The sequence below is a fragment of the Salvelinus namaycush genome, chromosome 30 (assembly GCF_016432855.1).
Source record: "Salvelinus namaycush isolate Seneca chromosome 30, SaNama_1.0, whole genome shotgun sequence".
NCBI lineage: Eukaryota > Metazoa > Chordata > Actinopteri > Salmoniformes > Salmonidae > Salvelinus > Salvelinus namaycush.
This window is the reverse complement of record NC_052336.1, coordinates 15,532,916-15,550,600: the sequence shown is the minus strand read 5'-3', so window position 1 is coordinate 15,550,600 and position 17,685 is coordinate 15,532,916. Positions and strand designations below refer to the sequence as shown.

Here is a 17,685-nt window from a genome sequence, read left to right as displayed (position 1 = left end):
AATATGCGTAAATGTAATCAAAAATGACATTTCACAATAAATCCCTCCAAACTTGTGTCTTCTCAAGACTCTGTGATTTAATTTGAGGGTTCATACTGTATGTGTGTGTTCCCCACAGAAACTGAAGGACAGGGGGTAGGGGGTGTGTATTGGGTAACCAGTTTCAACAGAACCTCAACTAGCTGTACTGTTCTGCTTCTCGTTACAGGAGGATCTCACAGGATTGAGAGCCATCTCGTGTTTCTGTATTAAATTCTCAAAGATATAAAAGAACAGACATTGTGGAGAGAGACCCCCATGCAGTGAGGCGCCAATCAGTCACGAACCACTCACTGGTCATGGGCTATCGATTCTACATGCGGCTCTCTTCCCATTATCCTCCCATAGTGACATCACCTACTAGGATTAGGGAAGGTACTGTAGTAGCGCCGAGTCACCTCAGTGAGTAGTATAGAGATTCAGACATGGGGGTGATGCTTACATCACATCCTGGGCCTAGTGAAGGGCTTTCAGTAGGATGGGGTACTGCACATGGGTGAGTAGGTGGGTGGGTGGTAGTGGGGAAGTTACTGTTGTGTGACTGTTGTCTTCAGTGCTGTCCTGGGGGATTTGAGACCATCATGTCAATGAGTCGTGAAAGAGACAGAGCCTTAACCCAAGAGGACGGGTGCGGAGGTCCCTGTGTAGAGTGATGCAGAACCACAAGCCCTGGAATAGAATGGAATGCAGAAGGGATAAATGTGTATCATAATGGACAGTGGGAGAGAACTATAGCTGAGCAAGCAGAGAAGCAAGGAGCAGTAAAGTAGAGGCCAGTAAATGCAGTACAGTTCAATGCAGTCACAGTGGGTCTATACTACGTGGGTGGGTGGTTGAGAGGGAGGGGAGCTACAGGTGGAATCAGATCTAACTCACTGACAGGTCTGTGATGGCCCCAGCGTGGGGAATGAAACAGGACTCCTGATGCTTCAGCAGTTGGTGATTTACTATCTGGAGCTGATTATGGCATGAGAATGTTTTTATGGGATGAGAATGTTCACCAGGCTGGGGGTATGACAGAACAACTAACCTTAGCTATACTTCCATGGTAGTGATGGTGTTAGGTGTGTTCTGCTGGGGAGATGAGAACATAACCATTGAATTAGATGATGGCAAGGTGATGGACACTTACTCCCTGCAGAGGGCACACCTTCCCCACTTTCTATGCTCATTCAACAGTACGCTTTTACTCTCAGGATATCTGCCATTCAAGATAACAGAAAAACACATTGGAACACAGACTCATTGTCCATTAGGCTACTGTAATTACCTGGTAATAAGCACAAGGCTGAGTTAATTCAACAAAATGTGTGTTCTGCTCAAGTAGGTTATATGTATCCCTGTGTTACATAGTTATTTCCCTAATGAAAGATGGGCCTACATTTCCTCATAAATCATGAGAAGATGCAACCTGTATGAGTTGTGTCTCACATTACCCTGCTTGTCACCTTCCCACAATGCCCACTGCCCAGTGGAGCTTGCATCAATCCATCCAAACTTCCTGCTAAATTAATTTTTCTCTCCAGTTTACAAATTCCACATCTGAGAGGCTTTCATGAGGTAGGAAATTTGCCATGTGCCTTCCAAAAAAAGGAAAAGAGTTTGAAAAAAAAATACATGCCTACGCAATGGTTATTTTGTCAAATGTGGTCAACAGGTCTTCTAGTCCCATAACCTGATTGGTTCTCGAAGAGTAAACCCTATATTCCATAAAGTTTTGCTTTGGCATCTTGTCTGACATGTGAAGGAATTAATAGCATTTCTCACAAATACCACTGAGGTGCTTATAAGCGCATTTTACACACTGGAAATTCACTGTACCCGGAAGATACCCAATCCAGCGCACTTCGGGACTGAGTGTATTCGCAGTACAGGATTAACTGAAAATGATTTGCATGCACGCTGTCATTGTGTTCCTGTGTCTTTGTCCAGTCCACGCTGCATTTGGGCAGGTGAGTGTTTCCTGAGCTTGTCAGTGTCATGAGGGCACCCTGGGCACTATTAAGAGACAACATATGGTGTTTCTTGGATTTATTTTGCACAGCTGCTTGGTCCAATCAAAAATGTAACTGATTTAAAAGCACGTCTCACACTACATATCACAGAGTAATACATAAAATCGAAGTAAATTACTGTATTTGATATGATCATGGGTTACCATTATAATCTCTATGAGTGTGTTACGATTTAATGTAGGCTATTGTGGTTTCTGACGTGTTTAGGTAGTCCATTAACTTAATAAACTCAGAAAACATTTCCAGACCAATTAACTATCACATATAGCCTCAGGTCATAGTTAAAATTCTTGCCATTATCTGTAATGACCTGAAAAGACAGTGGGTAAATATCACACAAGATTTACAACTGAGAAAATAGACCTGAGAGAAAGGTTGTCTGAATGCCCTTTTCGTGGACAGGCTTTAGTTCAACATCTAACACTGAGGGATGCAGCATTGATGTCTGGGTGTTGTTGAAGGTCAAAACGCATCAAGCTGAAGTGTCAATCTCTTGTCAAAGTCAGGAGCCTGCAAGTCCAGCTATAAGGTCATTATCCATGCATCATGACATGGACAGATACCCATTGATAGAACTGGTGTTTGGTCGACCTCAATTCCCAGGCAAGCTGCACAAACAATTACTAAGGCCCCTTGCATGCATGTCCAGACACCGAGAGGCCCATCACTATGAATAGACCCAACACCTCTGACGTGTTTCAACACAAAACTGCGAAACCTCTCTACCTTGTCAAAGGGCAAGGGTCTATATTACAGCAGGCTGGTGTGTGTGTGTGTGTGTGTGTGTGTGTGTGTGTGTGTGTGTGTGTGTGTGTGTGTGTGTGTGTGTGTGTGTGTGTGTGTGTGTGTGTGTGTGTGTGTGTGTGTGTGTGTGTGTGTGTATGCTATGCTGTACTCTTTCTGTTGTTCAGTTAGAAATTAATGTGGAATGTCAAATTGGGACTCCATTTAGTTTTTGTCCACGTTTGGTTAAGATCATGACGTACTGTGTGGTAATGAGCTGTGTGTATGAGGAGTCTGTTCAGGTCTCATTAGTGATCTTTGGCTTGTTCTTGTCATGGCACAACTCACACTGCAGAACTGAAGCCATGCAGGGATTACATAATTGAACAATGTCAGCCAGAGTATTATTAGCTACAGGACACTTTTCCTTTTATGCAAAACCTTTCTGCATCACAGAATTCACTTAGAACAATCTAGAATCCTTGGATTAGATCACCATGCTACTTTGGCCTTCATCATTGCACTGCACACCTCTCGATTCAAAGAGCAGCTCAGAACTTACTGAAGGAGACTATAGGTATGTTACCTAGGCACACCAAGATAATGTCACAGACACATGAAATGCAAACACATGAAATGTTTTGCAGCGGAGGCAGAAAAAGGACATTATCGCTGGGGCACACAAACAGCAGCCTTTCCCTCCCTCCCTCCCTCCCTCCCTCCCTCCCTCCGTCCTGACTGATGTCGCTCCAGCAGCCCAGCTCCCTGCTCCAGTTTCAATCAGCCAGGTGTTTTCACAGGATGACCAAATATTTACTTTTCTTACATAACTTCTGCCAGATGAAAACACTAATTGGCTTTCTGAAAACATCCATGAGCGGACAGAGAGGAGGAGGGAGAGAGGTGAAGTTCAGGGAAAATATACTACTAACACTCCCTGATTTTCTCAGCCAATGGGAGGAGAGGCTGTGCCTCATACACAGGTGATGTTTACCCTTTGGGTGTTTATGCCACACCATCTGACCCCAAACAGCCTCTCCAACCTACAGTACACCCACCCCTGCATCAAACAATGAACGCTATGAGCAAGCAACATTTTTTTCTGCCTCCAAGGAGATCATTCCACTGACTGTCAGAACTTCCACACACTTCTGGGCTGAAGAGATAGAACAGCAGAGATAGGCTGGGATATGAGAGAAGACAGACTGGGAGGGGCTTTAGTGTGATGGGAATCTGTTGTGAGAATGAGTCCAGATAGGATTGGAGCCACTCTTTCTCTCATGGAGTGTGTCTTCAGTGTTTCACAGCAACCCCCTTAGACCATACAGGAGGCCTACAGGACTTCTCTCTGGCACCATCAAGTAACCCCACCAGGGGCATAAGCACACAACCTCCAAAACATAAAACTACTACCACTAGAGAACAACTCACTTTGCACAAAGGCAAAAGCCTACCAACACTACAGCCACCTCTGACTTCAAGTTCCCCAGCTGGTGGTAGGGGTTGTTGAGATGCCCATGCGTGCCCAGAACTCTTGGTTCACGTGTAGGGCAGACAACCAGGGGGATGATGTCGCCGCTCAATTCATTCATTCACCACATCGACTAGGCTGCCTACTGTGTACAGTGAGATTAAAAACATGACCCTCTGAGTGCTGAGGTAGTGTTGAAGCAGGTACATCTACTCTGATGTCTCTCCTCTGGTCTCCCTAGAAACCCAGACCAGTGACCATATGCCTTTTTAGAAACTTTATGTACTGTACACTACATTCTTTACCTTTCAGTGCTATCTTAGGAAAACCCCTCAAATACTTTCTAAATGCAGTAACAAATCACTTCATGTGGCTCACCAGCTGCTAGTTTATCATTCATAACTCAAGCCAATGTACAGTAGCTGCTGTACTTCTGTCCTGTTATTCCAACATTAACTTGTTGGTGAGGTAATTTCTCTGTTCTGTCCAGTGATTAAGTTGCGAGGACATTTTCCTTGGCAGTGTATGTGTAATGAACACGATGGAAGACAAAGAGCTGGTTTCAAGCGCAGGGCGCAGCAGGTGTTTATTTGTAAAGGACCACAGGAGGAGGCAGGTAGCTGGGTCCAGGGACAGGCAGGTGGTCATACATAGGGGGTCCAAAAGGCAACAGTACAGGCAGGGAAATGGCTAGTAACGTCGTCCGGGAGATCAGGCAAAAGTAGATAACAGGAAATCCGATAGGCTAAAGTACAGGCAGGGAATAGGCAAAAGGCGTCCTTAGTGAGGCAGGCCAAAACTATCATACACGGGACGATTACATTATGGGAAAACCAGCGCTCCCAATAGAAGTGTGTCACAAAACAAACAATACCTCACAATGATGGGGTGCAAAGAACTAAATAGTGTGTGATAATGACATACAGGTGTGTGAACAGGTGATCAGAATTTAGGTAATTGGCATCTGGAGCTTCTAGGGCAGGGGTGTCAAACTCATTCCACGGAGGGCCTAGTGTCTGCAGGTTTTTGGTTTTTCCTTTCAATAAAGCCCTAGACAACCAGGTGTGGGGAGTTCCTAACTAATTAGTGATGTTAATTCATCAATCAAGTACAAGGGAGGAGCGAAAACCCGCAGACACTCGGCCCCCCGTGGAATGAGTTTGACACCTGTGTTCTAGGGGATCTACGTGTTTGAGAGTGTGAGCTGGAAATTGAGCTGCGTTCAGGGGATCTACGTGTTTGAGAGTGTGAGCTGGAAAGTGAGCTGCGTTCAGGGGATCTACGTGTTTGAGAGTGTGAGCTGGAAAGTGAGCTGCGTTCAGGGGATCTACGTGTTTGAGAGTAGGAGTTGGAAGCAGACGTTACAGAATGTGGTCTGTATAACTGAGTGATGTCAAATTCTAGGAAGCTAATGTAAGCGTTAGTTCTGCCTCCATCCTCTGACCAAGTCACCTATGTCTCACGGTCCCTGACTTGAGTTTAAATTAGGCAGCCGTCTATCAACTGGAACTGCATTTCATTAGGCTACACAGAGCACATTCATTGCCTATGTCAGTATAGGAAAAATAAGCTTGCATGCTCCTCAATGTTTTAATGGATCTTACAAACCCATGTTTGTAACCTGCCCCTTTGCTAAAATGCAGTTAAGATCTTCCTGTATTATGGCTTTTTAAAATACAGTAACTCTGCAAAAGAATTGCCTTTTGGGATGACTCTCTTGTCAAGTTATCCCTGTATAGCACTTTTTAACTGTTCGACTGCCACTGGCTTCCCCTGTTTTTGTTGGACAAAAAAGTGTTCACCTGCTTACCATGCCCTGTCCCTGTAGGACTGTCCCAGCAGGCAGGACATGCAGAGCTCCCTAAAGCAGGTCCAGAAGCTGCTGTCGACCCACGAGGCTGCATATCTTCAGAGCCTCCGCACCCTGAGGAAGAAACTCAACTTGCTACAGAACACAGCCACCAAACAGACTGGCAAAGTAAACAATGGTAAGTCTGCACACAGCCCAAACATCGGTCAAAGAAGCAACATGCAGCAACATGCAGCCTACCATTTTAGCCATAAGCTTAAATTAGATTTCTTCATGTTCTTTTTAAGTACACTGAAATGCCTAAAATGGCTTTTAGTAGGCCTGCTGCTTTTTATTTTAGAATACAAAAAACATCAGTTGCAAGAATGTGACGGAGGTTTGTATTACTAATGTTTTTGCTATTGTTGTCTAGCTCATGAACGAGAACCAATCGTGATTCAGTAAGTTGTGTAGGCCTACACACAGCATAGCCGGACCGAGTAGTTGCGGTAAAAATGCTATTAGCAGCGTCACACTGCGTTCTAAAAATGTTAACTCTGGTGGATTGTTATTCCTTTGCTACTACTGGTATGTAATTTGACATTTGGTGGTTAGCGGTAGGTAGAAATGTTAAATTGAACTCCTATGGAGCTATGGCTGGAGAGCTAAGTCTTGGATTATGGCCCCTACCAACCAGCCCCCACCGCTTTACAGATACCTGTCTAAAGCTGGACACGCCTGCCAACAGCAGGAAGTTGGGAAAGGCGCAGAACCCAGGTCACGAGGTTCACTTCCTGTGTGATGCGGGTTATGAGTTGGTGGGAGCAGAGAGCAGGATGTGTCAGGAGAGCCTCACCTGGAGCGGCCAGCAGCCCACCTGCCGCAGTGAGTGACCCTACCATCTGCTACAGATCACCCTACCCCTAATCCAAACCTTAACCATTAGGGAGACACACATCTGACGTGAAATCACTATCTTTTGTCAACTACCATCTACTTCTCTTTTTCTGGCTCCTGTCAGGTGTCTCCCCCCCTTTATCTTCTCCTTTCCTCTTCTCTGTCCCGTCACTCATCTCTTTATCTGCTCTACCATCTCTCATGTCCTTGTCACCATCCTCTTTGTGCCCATCTCTTTATCTGCTCTAGCATCTCTCTCATGTCCTTGTCACCATCCTCTTTGTGCCCCACTCTTTTCTGTATCTCTCTTTCCCCCATTTTAAACTTCATGCATATTACTAACATTTATCTAGATAAGATGGCTTGCATCCATATGCGTTTCATTATCAAATTTCCTTTTTATGTATTTTCATGGCCATCCAAAATGGGTTATTGAATCCAGTGACTGTGACACATAGTGATAGCAGCCCTCTGTCTTGACAGCTCGCTAACATTTAGATAACACTTCAAAGATGTCTGTGAGACTAAAAGTCAGGCCATCCCTTTCGCTCCAGTTAGGTTGAGTACTCACACACATGGATGCACACGCACATTCATGCTCATGCAAACACACACACACAGAGAGAGAAGGAGCTTTTCTCTTTTGGTTCGTGCATCAGAGCTATAAGGTTCCACCTGTGCTTGTCAGTGAGTTAGCGAGCCAACATTTACATCAGGGCTAATATTACTTCATTCTCCTCTCTTGACTAATCCCTTACTCCTCCTGTCTTTCCTCAGACATAAATGAGTGTGCCTCGTCTCCCTGTCTGAACGGGGGGACGTGTGTGGACGAGGTGAACCAATTCTCCTGCACGTGTACCAAAGGCTGGGCCGGAGCCACCTGCCAGAGCCCTGTGCCAACATGTAGGTAGAGATGCTTAAGCAATAAAGCCCAAAGGGGTGTGGTATATTGGCCAGTATACCATGGTTAAGGGCTGTTCTTATGCACAACGCAAAGTGAAGTGCCTGGACTCAGCCCTTAGCAGTGGTATATTGGCCATATACAACAAAACCCTTGAGGTGCCTTATTGCTATTATAAACTGGAACCAGAATTTACAGTCCTATATATCTCTATGCTATGGCTAACTAGTAACAACAACACACAAGGGCCAGACACCGAGGCAGACCCAGGTCCACTCCCTCTCGCTGGTTCTGGGTGGCTGGGCTATCATACACACTCAGGGCTCCAGGCGGAGCCAGCGCCTCAATACGGCCCAGTTTGGTTTTGTTTCTGTCTGTTTGTTTCATTTCTCCCCCGTGTGTACAGTACACTGCTGTAGGTGAGAGCCACATACAGACTAATGGGGATTTGGATGGACTTTGACCATGACTAACATTGCTTGCACTGTGTGGGAGCCTTCTATAAGTCTATCATCCCACTCACACACAGCCCACTGATAGAGGGCTGCATGGTGCAATGGATGTGAACACTGAGGTCAGGAAATGTTGGGAAACTACAGTGTTGCATGAAGGTTTGATTTAATTTTTTTAAAGTTTAAAAAACATAAGAAAAACATAAGTTGCAAGTCAGTCTAAACCAGTGTTGTAGTACTCGAGACCGTCCGCCCACCTCACAGCTTTCATGCCACACAGCCAGGTCAATCAAGGTGTAGATAGAGGATCACCAGATCAAGACCCTGTCATGGCCAGGGCCAATCTCCAGACCTGAACCCCATTGAAAACCTCTGAAATGTGATCAAAAGGATGGATGGTCACAAGCCATCAAACAAAGCCGAGCTGCTTGAATTCTTACGCCAGGAATGGCATAAAGTCACCCAACATCAATGTGAAAGACTGGTGGAGAGCATGCCAAGCCGCATGAAAGCTGTGATTTGAAAATCAGGGTTATTCCAAATATATATATATGAAATATTGATTTCTGAACTCTTCCTAAGTTAACACATTAGTATTATGTTGTTTAAAAATGAATATGAACTTATTTTCTTTGCATTATTCGAGGTCTGACAACACCGCATCTTTTTTGTTATTTTGACCAGTTGTCATTTTCTGCAAATAAATGCTCTAAATGACTATTTTTATTTGGAATTTGGGAGAAATGTTGTAAGTTTATAGAATAAAACAAATGTTACTTTTACCCAAACACATACCTATAAATAGTAAAACCAGAGAAACTGATCATTTTGCAGTGGTCTCTTAATTTTTTCCAGAGCTGTATATTCACATGTGCGCAGCACACACAGCCTAGTTTCAGCGGAATGTCATCTGCAGGCAGCAAGAGTGCACAGCTCTCAACTGTTTTTTTTGGCATAGAGCAGCTCACGGAAAAATGACATTGGTAGCCAGTAGGGTAGGTAGGAAATACTTTTCAATGTATGATATCTACCAGTAAATGCTAACTAAGGCAACAATGGGTATGCAAACAAGGTATTGAAAAGGTTTGGTCCAAAGTCAGTAGGGAATTCAGTCATCATACCATGTTTGCATCAGTGGCGTAGGCATAGGTGGGCCTGGGTGGACACAGGCCTACCCACTGGGGAGCCAGAACCACCCAATCAGATTGAGCAAAAACAGAAAAATAATACATTATTATTATTATTATTATTACAAAAATACTCTTCTATATTATTTATTTTCAGACCTCCAAAAGGGTCTCCTGATGTGGTTTAAGCATTGTTGTGGACTTAATGTCACCTTTTTGTTTTTCTACTTTAAAAAAAAAAGTGTGATTTTAGAGTGCAAATCTAAAAAACAGAAAAACATAAGATTTACCTTTGCTGGGCAGACCATTTGAGAATTTTTGGGCAAAATGTGAGTATACCCACTTCTCCAGGCTCAACTGCACCACTGCATAGGGCCAATGGAAAGACAGCAGTCACACACAGCATGATGTTAAAGAATAAGCAGTCCAATCACTCTGACATAGTAAGCCAGTGGTTTCCAATCATAAGAATACTAAAACACAACCATTAGGCTAAGCATTTCTTAATCGAAATGTACTAACTATTAATTTCCATTGATAAAAACATTTCACGTTTAGCACACAAAGTAACCGGTGACCTAAAGTTTAAATGCAACAATGTTTCACACACAAGTTATTTTCAAAGAGATGGCTAACAACTGCAAGCGAGCTGAAATAAAATAAACACAGTTCCACTCAATAGATGAGGATAAATTTAAACTTATTCAAGAAGTTATTCTTGAAAAGGGAGAAGCTAACAAATTAGCAACAACATCCTCTTCTATAACACCTGCTGCAGCCGCTACAAACTAGATAAAAACAAAAGATAGCTAGCTACACAATAGTAGTTTTCCTATCTAGCTTCTGATGGCCGAGCCAATGGCTGACTTTGCTAGCTAGATTTATCTCCCCAGAGACCAACAAAGAAAAATCCTGATTGGATCTTTTTTTCTCTTCAGTATTAACCCTTTCCTTTCCAACAAAAACTGAAGTGATTTAAATCAGAACGCCATTGAAAATAATGTAATTTTATTTATTATTGTTATAATAGTTACTTTTTAAATCCATTAGCCCTTCTCTGAAGCTGTATAAGGTCCATTCTTCCCACTGTGTTTGGGTTAGTAATTGTTTGTAGAGTGGCTTTGTTTTCCCTCAGCATGCATTTTTTTCACCATTCTGAATGTCTAAAGAATCCATATGTTGTTCTGAAATATGAACACAGAAATACTGGACATTTTGAACTGTTATTATGGTGGCGATTGACAAAATTACAATCATGGTCTTGAATTGGAATCACATTTTTCTGGACTCGGTCTCGTACCCCTTGTCCCCCTCCGGTCTTGGTCTTGACTCGGACGAGATTTGCTCCGATCTTGGTCATGAATTGGCCTCGCTTTAGGTGGTCTCAAACACAACACTGGTCCAAACACTGGTTACCCTGTGAACCAATAGTTAATTTGTAACTCTTTGTTCACATGGTATCCATAGTGTTTTATAAAGAAATAAGCTGCACTGTACTGATTTGAAGATGGAGATGTTTAGATGGCCATGCCCTCAGACTGCAGTCAGAAACCTCCATATCAATGAGAATCATCCTTAGTATCACTCTTCTCCTCATTCCTCTTTCTTTTTCTCCCTCTTTCGTTTTTCTCCAGTCTTTGTCACCATGACGAACACCTCGTCTGCCACCTCCTCTGCGGCTGCTGCCATCTCTCCCCCGGCTGTGACTGTTGGTCCGTTTTTCCGTTCATCTCACTGTACGCATGTCCAGGGCACCACCCACTGCACCTGTGACGCCGGATACACCATCTCTGGGCGTGACAGCACCACTTGCAAAGGTATACTGCAAACAGCTACCATTGCTATGGTAACATCAAAAGACACATAGTCTGACCGCATAATGTTATATACTGTAACTGACATCAATGGCAATTTTAACTGTGTGTCTTTCAGACATTGATGAGTGTGAGTTGTTCCACATGGGTCAGGCTGGCCGGCTGTGTTTACATGCCTGTGTTAACACCCCTGGAGGCTACCGCTGTACCTGTCCTGCTGGATACAATGTCAGCCGTGATGGACGCAACTGCAAAGGTGAAAGGAGACCACACACACTGTACCAAAGTCTCAAATGCTCCCGCAGCGCTGAACACACACACTCACACACACCATCAAATCCACTGGCTCAAAACATGCCAGTTATGCCAGATGAATACTAAACATTTGAATAGTCTACCACAAAGAGAAAGAAGATCATTTGGCTGAAGGATAATGAATGTTTCCTATTATTTCCTATCCGTTGTATCTGTAATTCCATGCAATTCTGTTATCCACTGGCTGAATAATTAAACAAACCATACATCTGGTCTGAATAAATGTTTGTTTTTGTAGACAATTACAATAAATCAGTTAATTCTCTGTGTCTTTATCTGTCCCTCCCTCACTTTTACACACATTATTCTCCCTCTCTCTCCCCGGCCTGTAGACATAGATGAGTGTGCCACCAGACTGAATAACTGCACCTGGGAGCAGATGTGTATAAACACCTACGGAGGGTTCCAGTGTGTACGTGTGGACTGCCCCCGCATACGAAACGCCACCTACAGCAAAACCTCACCCCTGTGAATACCTCCTCTTATAGTTCATCAAGAAAAGATTTGATAACTCTTTTTATCAGTCTCTTGCAATAATCCCTCTTAATGCCTATATCCTTCCCCGTTCCCCAGGCGTTGTGAGCGTAACCCCTGCTCTGTGGACAACAAGGTGTGCTCTCAGGCCCCTAACTCCATCTCCCACCACTACCTGTCTGTCGTATCCAACCTGTCGGCACCACGCACCATGTTCCGTGTGTCGGCCCTCCGCCTCATCGGCGACACGCTGCGTTTCTCCCTGCTGGGCCGCGGGCAGGCCCGACGGCACTTCACGGTGCAGCGGTCGGACCGCCAGACAGGCCAGCTGGTGCTGGGGAGCCCGGTGCAAGGACCTGCTACACTGGAGGCAGAGGTGGAGATGACCGAGCTGGAGAAAGGGGTCCAGCTGGGCCGGTACATCACCAAGATCACCATGTTCATCTCCCAGTACGAGTTCTAGATCACCATGTTCATCTCCCAGTACGAGTTCTAGATCACCATGTTCATCTCCCAGTACGAGTTCTAGATCACCATGTTCATCTCCCAGTACGAGTTCTAGATCACCATGTTCATCTCCCAGTACGAGTTCTAGATCACCATGTTCATCTCCCAGTACGAGTTCTAGATCACCATGTTCATCTCCCAGTACGAGTTCTAGATCACCATGTTCATCTCCCAGTACGAGTTCTAGATCACCATGTTCATCTCCCAGTACGAGTTCTAGATCACCATGTTCATCTCCCAGTACGAGTTCTAGATCACCATGTTCATCTCCCAGTACGAGTTCTAGATCACCATGTTCATCTCCCAGTACGAGTTCTAGATCACCATGTTCATCTCCCAGTACGAGTTCTAGATCACCATGTTCATCTCCCAGTACGAGTTCTAGATCACCATGTTCATCTCCCAGTACGAGTTCTAGATCACCATGTTCATCTCCCAGTACGAGTTCTAGATCACCATGTTCATCTCCCAGTACGAGTTCTAGATCACCATGTTCATCTCCCAGTACGAGTTCTAGATCACCATGTTCATCTCCCAGTACGAGTTCTAGATCACCATGTTCATCTCCCAGTACGAGTTCTAGATCACCATGTTCATCTCCCAGTACGAGTTCTAGAGAGGGAGGGATGTAGAGGGAGGAAAGAAGAGGGAGGCCAGCTGGAGTTGGATGGAGAATGGAGGGGTTGGCAGAGGGTTGCGTGAAAGGGTACTGTGGTAAGAGTTTGAGTGGGGCAGTGGCTAGGGGGCTAGGAGGGCGGTAGAAAGGGGTGAGGCACTAAGTCCTAAGGATCAAAGAGGGACTAAAAGGAGGGGAAGAGGGAGTCTAAGTTGAGTCGAGACATACAGGTATGGCAGGAATGGATGCATTTGGTAGAGTTGTATCAATTCTAGTGACAGAAAGGGAAGGGTTAAGGTTTAGGGGCGTGAGAAATTAGGGATGGGAAAAAGGGGTCAAAGACATGAAAATGAGAAAATGGCCACTTGTGGTGGAGATTGAATGTTTCCTCACTGTAGCAGAGAGAGTGAGAGAAAGCTGGGCATGTAAATACAAGCTGAAGTCCTTGACTGGTTTTATTGTTTTACATCCAACATATGACAAAGTGACAATCAATATCTGTAAGATGAGAAGACATGAAGCTACACATTGACAATCCTTTATTTCCTGGTCTTGTGTTAAACTTATTTTGATACACAGTTGGAGTCAGAAGTTTACATACACTTAGGTAGGAGTCATAAACTCATTTTTCAACCACTCCACAAATGTCTTGTAAACAAACTATAGTTTTGGCAAGTCGGTTAGGACATCTACTTTGTGCATGACACAAGTAATATTTCCAACAATTGTTTACAGACAGATTAATTCACTGTATCACAATTCCAGTGGGTCAGAAGTTTACTAAGTTGACTGTGCCATTAAACAGCTTGGAAAATTCCAGAAAATGATGTCATGGCTTTAGAAGTTTCTGATAGGCTAATTGACATCATTTGAGTCAATTAGAGGTGTACCTGTGGATGTATTTCAAGGCCTACCTTCAAACGCAGTGCCTCTTTGCTTGACATCATGGGAAAATCAAAAGAAATCAGCCAAGACCTCCACAAGTCTGGTTCATCCTTGGGAACAATTTCCAAACGCCTGAAGGTACCACCTTCATCTGTACAAACATCATGGGACCACGCAGCCGTTTTACCAATAAGGAAGGAGACGCGTTCTGTCTCCTAGAGAGGAACGTACTTTGGTGCGAAAAGTGCAAATCAATCCCAGAACAACAGCAAAGGACCTTGTGAAGATGCTGGAGGAAACGGGTACAAAAGTATCTATATCCACAGTAAAACGAGTCCTATATTGACAAGACCTGAAAGGCCGCTCAGCAAGGAAGAAGCCACTGCTCCAAAACAGCCATAAAAAAGCCAGGCTACGGTTTGCAACTGCACATGGGGACAAAGATCATTCTTTTTGGAGAAATATCCTCTGGTCTGATGAAACAAAAAATAGAGCTGTTTGGCCATAATGACCATCGTTATGTTTGGAGGAAAAAGGGGCTTGCAATCCGAAGAACACCATCCCAACCATGAAGGACGGGGGTGGCAGCATCATGTTTTGGGGGATGCTTTGCTGCAGGAGGGACTGGTGCACTTCACAAAATAGTTGGCATCATGAGGCAGGAAAAGTATGTGGATATATTGAAGCAACATCTCAAGACATCAGTCAGGAAGTTAAAGCTTGATCACAAATGGGTCTTCCAAATGGACAATGACACCAAGCATACTTCCAAAGTTGTGGCAGAATGGCTTAAGGACAACAAAGTAAAGGTATTGGAGAAGCCATCACAAAGCCCTGACCTCAATCCTATAGAAAATTTGTGGGGAGACCTGAAAAAGCGTGTGTGAGCAAGGAGGCCTGCAAACCTGACTCAGTTACACCATCTCTGTCAGGAAGAATGGGCCAACATCCACCCAACTTATTGTGGGAAGCTTGTGGAAGGCTACCTAAAACGTTTGACCCAAGTTAAACCATTTAAATGCAATGCTACCAAATACTAATTGTAAACTTCTGACCCACTGGGAATGTGATGAAAGAAATGAAAGCTGAAATAAATCATTCTCTCTTATTCTGACATTTCACATTCTTAAAATAAGGTGGTGATCCTAACTGACCTAAGACAGGGCATTTTTACTGGGATTAAATGTCAGGAATTGTGAAAAACTGAGTTTAAATGTATTTGGCTGAGGTGTATGTTAACTTCCGACTTCAACTGTATTTATTTTGAAGGTGTTGTAAACCCTTTGTGATCTGCTTTTTATTTATCTGAGAAAGCACTATTAAACATTTAATCAAAACACTACTGTATGATTTCTAGGGTTTAATTATTTACTTTTCCTATATATGTATATCTCTGCACAGGACTGAATAAGGGGCTTGCCTTGAACTGTGACCTGTAGATAATCTGTCCGTCATAAAGGATTAAACAGGAGTATGATGTACAGTATGAGTAGTGCAGGTCTGGGGAAGACATCAGGCATGGCAGTACAGAGCTACACTGTCCAGCAGACAGACAGCCAAAGACACTCTGCTCAAAGAGCTACTAGATCCTTACAGTATATGAATGAGCTAAACCACACACACTGTGTATATTGTTTCTTAATGAGATATGACAAATTGAAATGCTCTTTTCCACCTTTTTAGCACTGGGTGTTTGGGGGCTTAGGAGTACATGCCTGTGTGTTTGTGTGTGATTGTGATTGTGAGATGTACTGTAGATTCGGCTGGTGTTGTTGTGGCGTGGGTTGTAGAGGAGGCTGATGAAATGTTTCACCCCTGTGCCAGGCTACCCACAAACCTTCCCCACTCTGCACTCTATCATCTGGACGTACGTGAAACCCCTGGTTAACACCACACCACACATAGGGCCAATGCCACGGACACACACGAACAAGATCCAAGTGAGCAGTGGTGTGAGAACGCATACACACAAACTCTTACACAATAAATGACCAGTAGTGTATAAGATATCCCACATCACAGCTCCCTCAACATGGAGCACCCTGCAACGACATCAGCACAGTGAGTGTACTCTATATTTACATTTACATTTAAGTCATTTAGCAGACGCTCTTATCCAGAGCGACTTACAAATTGGTATTTCAAATCAAAGTTTATTTGTCACATGCGCTGAATACAACAGGTGTAGGCCTTACAGTGAAATGCTTACTTACAGGCTCTAACCAATAGTGCAAAAAATGTATTAAGTGAACAATAGGTAGGTAAAGAAATAAAACAGTAAAAAGACAGGCTATATACAGTAGCGAGGCTATAAAAGTAGCAAGGCTACATACAGACACCGTTTAGTCAGGCTGATTGAGGTAGTATGTACATGTGGTGGGTGGGACACAATGCAGATAGCCCGGTTTGCCACTGTGCGGGAGCACTGGTTGGTCGGCCCAATTGAGGTAGTATGTACATGAATGTATAGTTAAAGTGACTATGCATATATGATAAACAGAGTGTAGCAGCAGCGTAAAAAGAGGGGTTGGGGGGGCACATAATGCATATAGTCCGGGTAGCCATTTGATTACCTGTTCAGGAGTCGTATGGCTTGGGGGTAAAAACTGTTGAGAAGCCTTTTTGTCCTAGACTTGGCACTCCGGTACCGCTTGTCATGCGGTAGTAGAGAGAACAGTCTATGACTGGGGTGGCTGGGGTCTTTGACAATTTTTAGGCCCTTCCTCTGACACCGCCTGGTGTAGTGGTCCTGGATGGCAGGCAGCTTAGCCCCAGTGATGTACTGGGCCGTACGCATTACCCTCTGTAGTGCCTTGCAATCAGAGGCCGAGCAGTTGCCGTACCAGGCAGTGATGCAACCAGTCAGGATGCTCTCGATGTTGTAGCTGTAGAACCTTTTGAGGATCTCAGGACCCATGCCAAATCTTTTTAGTTTCCTGAGGGGGAATAGGCTTTGTCGTGCTCTCTTCACGACTGTCTTGGTGTGTTTGGACCATTCTAGTTTGTTGTTGATGTGGACACCAAGGAACTTGAAGCTCTCAACCTGCTCCACTACAGCCCCGTCGATGAGAATGGGGGTGTGCTCGGTCATCCTTTTCCTGTAGTCCACAATAATCTCCTCAGTCTTGATTACGTTGAGGGATAGGTTGCTATTCTGGCACCACCCGGCCAGGTCTCTGACTTCCTCCCAATAGGCTGTCTCGTCGTTGTCGGTGATCAGGCCTACCACTGTTGTGTCGTCTGCAAACTTAATGATGGTGTTGGAGTCGTGCCTGGCCATGCAGTCTTGGGTGAACAGGGAGTACAGGAGGGGACTGAGCACGCACCCCTGGGGAGCTCTAGTGTTGAGGATCAGCGTGGCAGATGTGTTGCTACCTACCCTCACCACCTGGGGGCGGCCCGTCAGGAAGTCCAGGATCCAGTTGCAGAGGGAGGTGTTCAGTCCCAGGATCCTTAGCTTATTGATGAGCTTTGAGGGTACTATGGTGTTGAACGCTGAGCTGTAGTCAATGAATAGCATTCTCACGTAAGTGTTCCTTTTGTCCAGGTGGGAAAGGGCAGTGTGGAGTGCAATAGAGATTGCATCATCTGTGGATCTGTTTGGGCGGTATGCAAATTGGAGTGGGTCTAGAGTTTCTGGGATAATGGTGTTGATGTGAG

The 17,685-nt window shown here is 44.4% G+C and overlaps 2 protein-coding genes across 2 annotated transcripts in view; one reads left to right on the top strand and one right to left on the bottom strand.

Moving 5' to 3' along the window:
• Positions 1–1,808: 1,808 nt before the first annotated feature.
• Positions 1,809–13,192, top strand: LOC120025187 (fibulin-7). Its single transcript, XM_038969640.1, has 8 exons — positions 1,809–1,991; positions 6,077–6,236; positions 6,752–6,922; positions 7,712–7,837; positions 11,049–11,231; positions 11,347–11,484; positions 11,876–12,011; positions 12,117–13,192. Exons 1-8 carry the CDS (start codon positions 1,926–1,928, stop codon positions 12,478–12,480), a joined length of 1,344 nt encoding a protein of 447 aa, XP_038825568.1. The 5' UTR covers positions 1,809–1,925; the 3' UTR covers positions 12,481–13,192.
• LOC120024823 (extensin-like) overlaps positions 13,104–17,685 on the bottom strand; it is a 20,879-nt gene continuing 16,297 nt past the window's right edge. The window contains exon 3 of the mRNA XM_038969149.1: positions 13,104–13,136. Coding sequence (XP_038825077.1) covers positions 13,104–13,136 — 33 coding nt within the window. The remainder of the gene's footprint in view (positions 13,137–17,685) is intronic.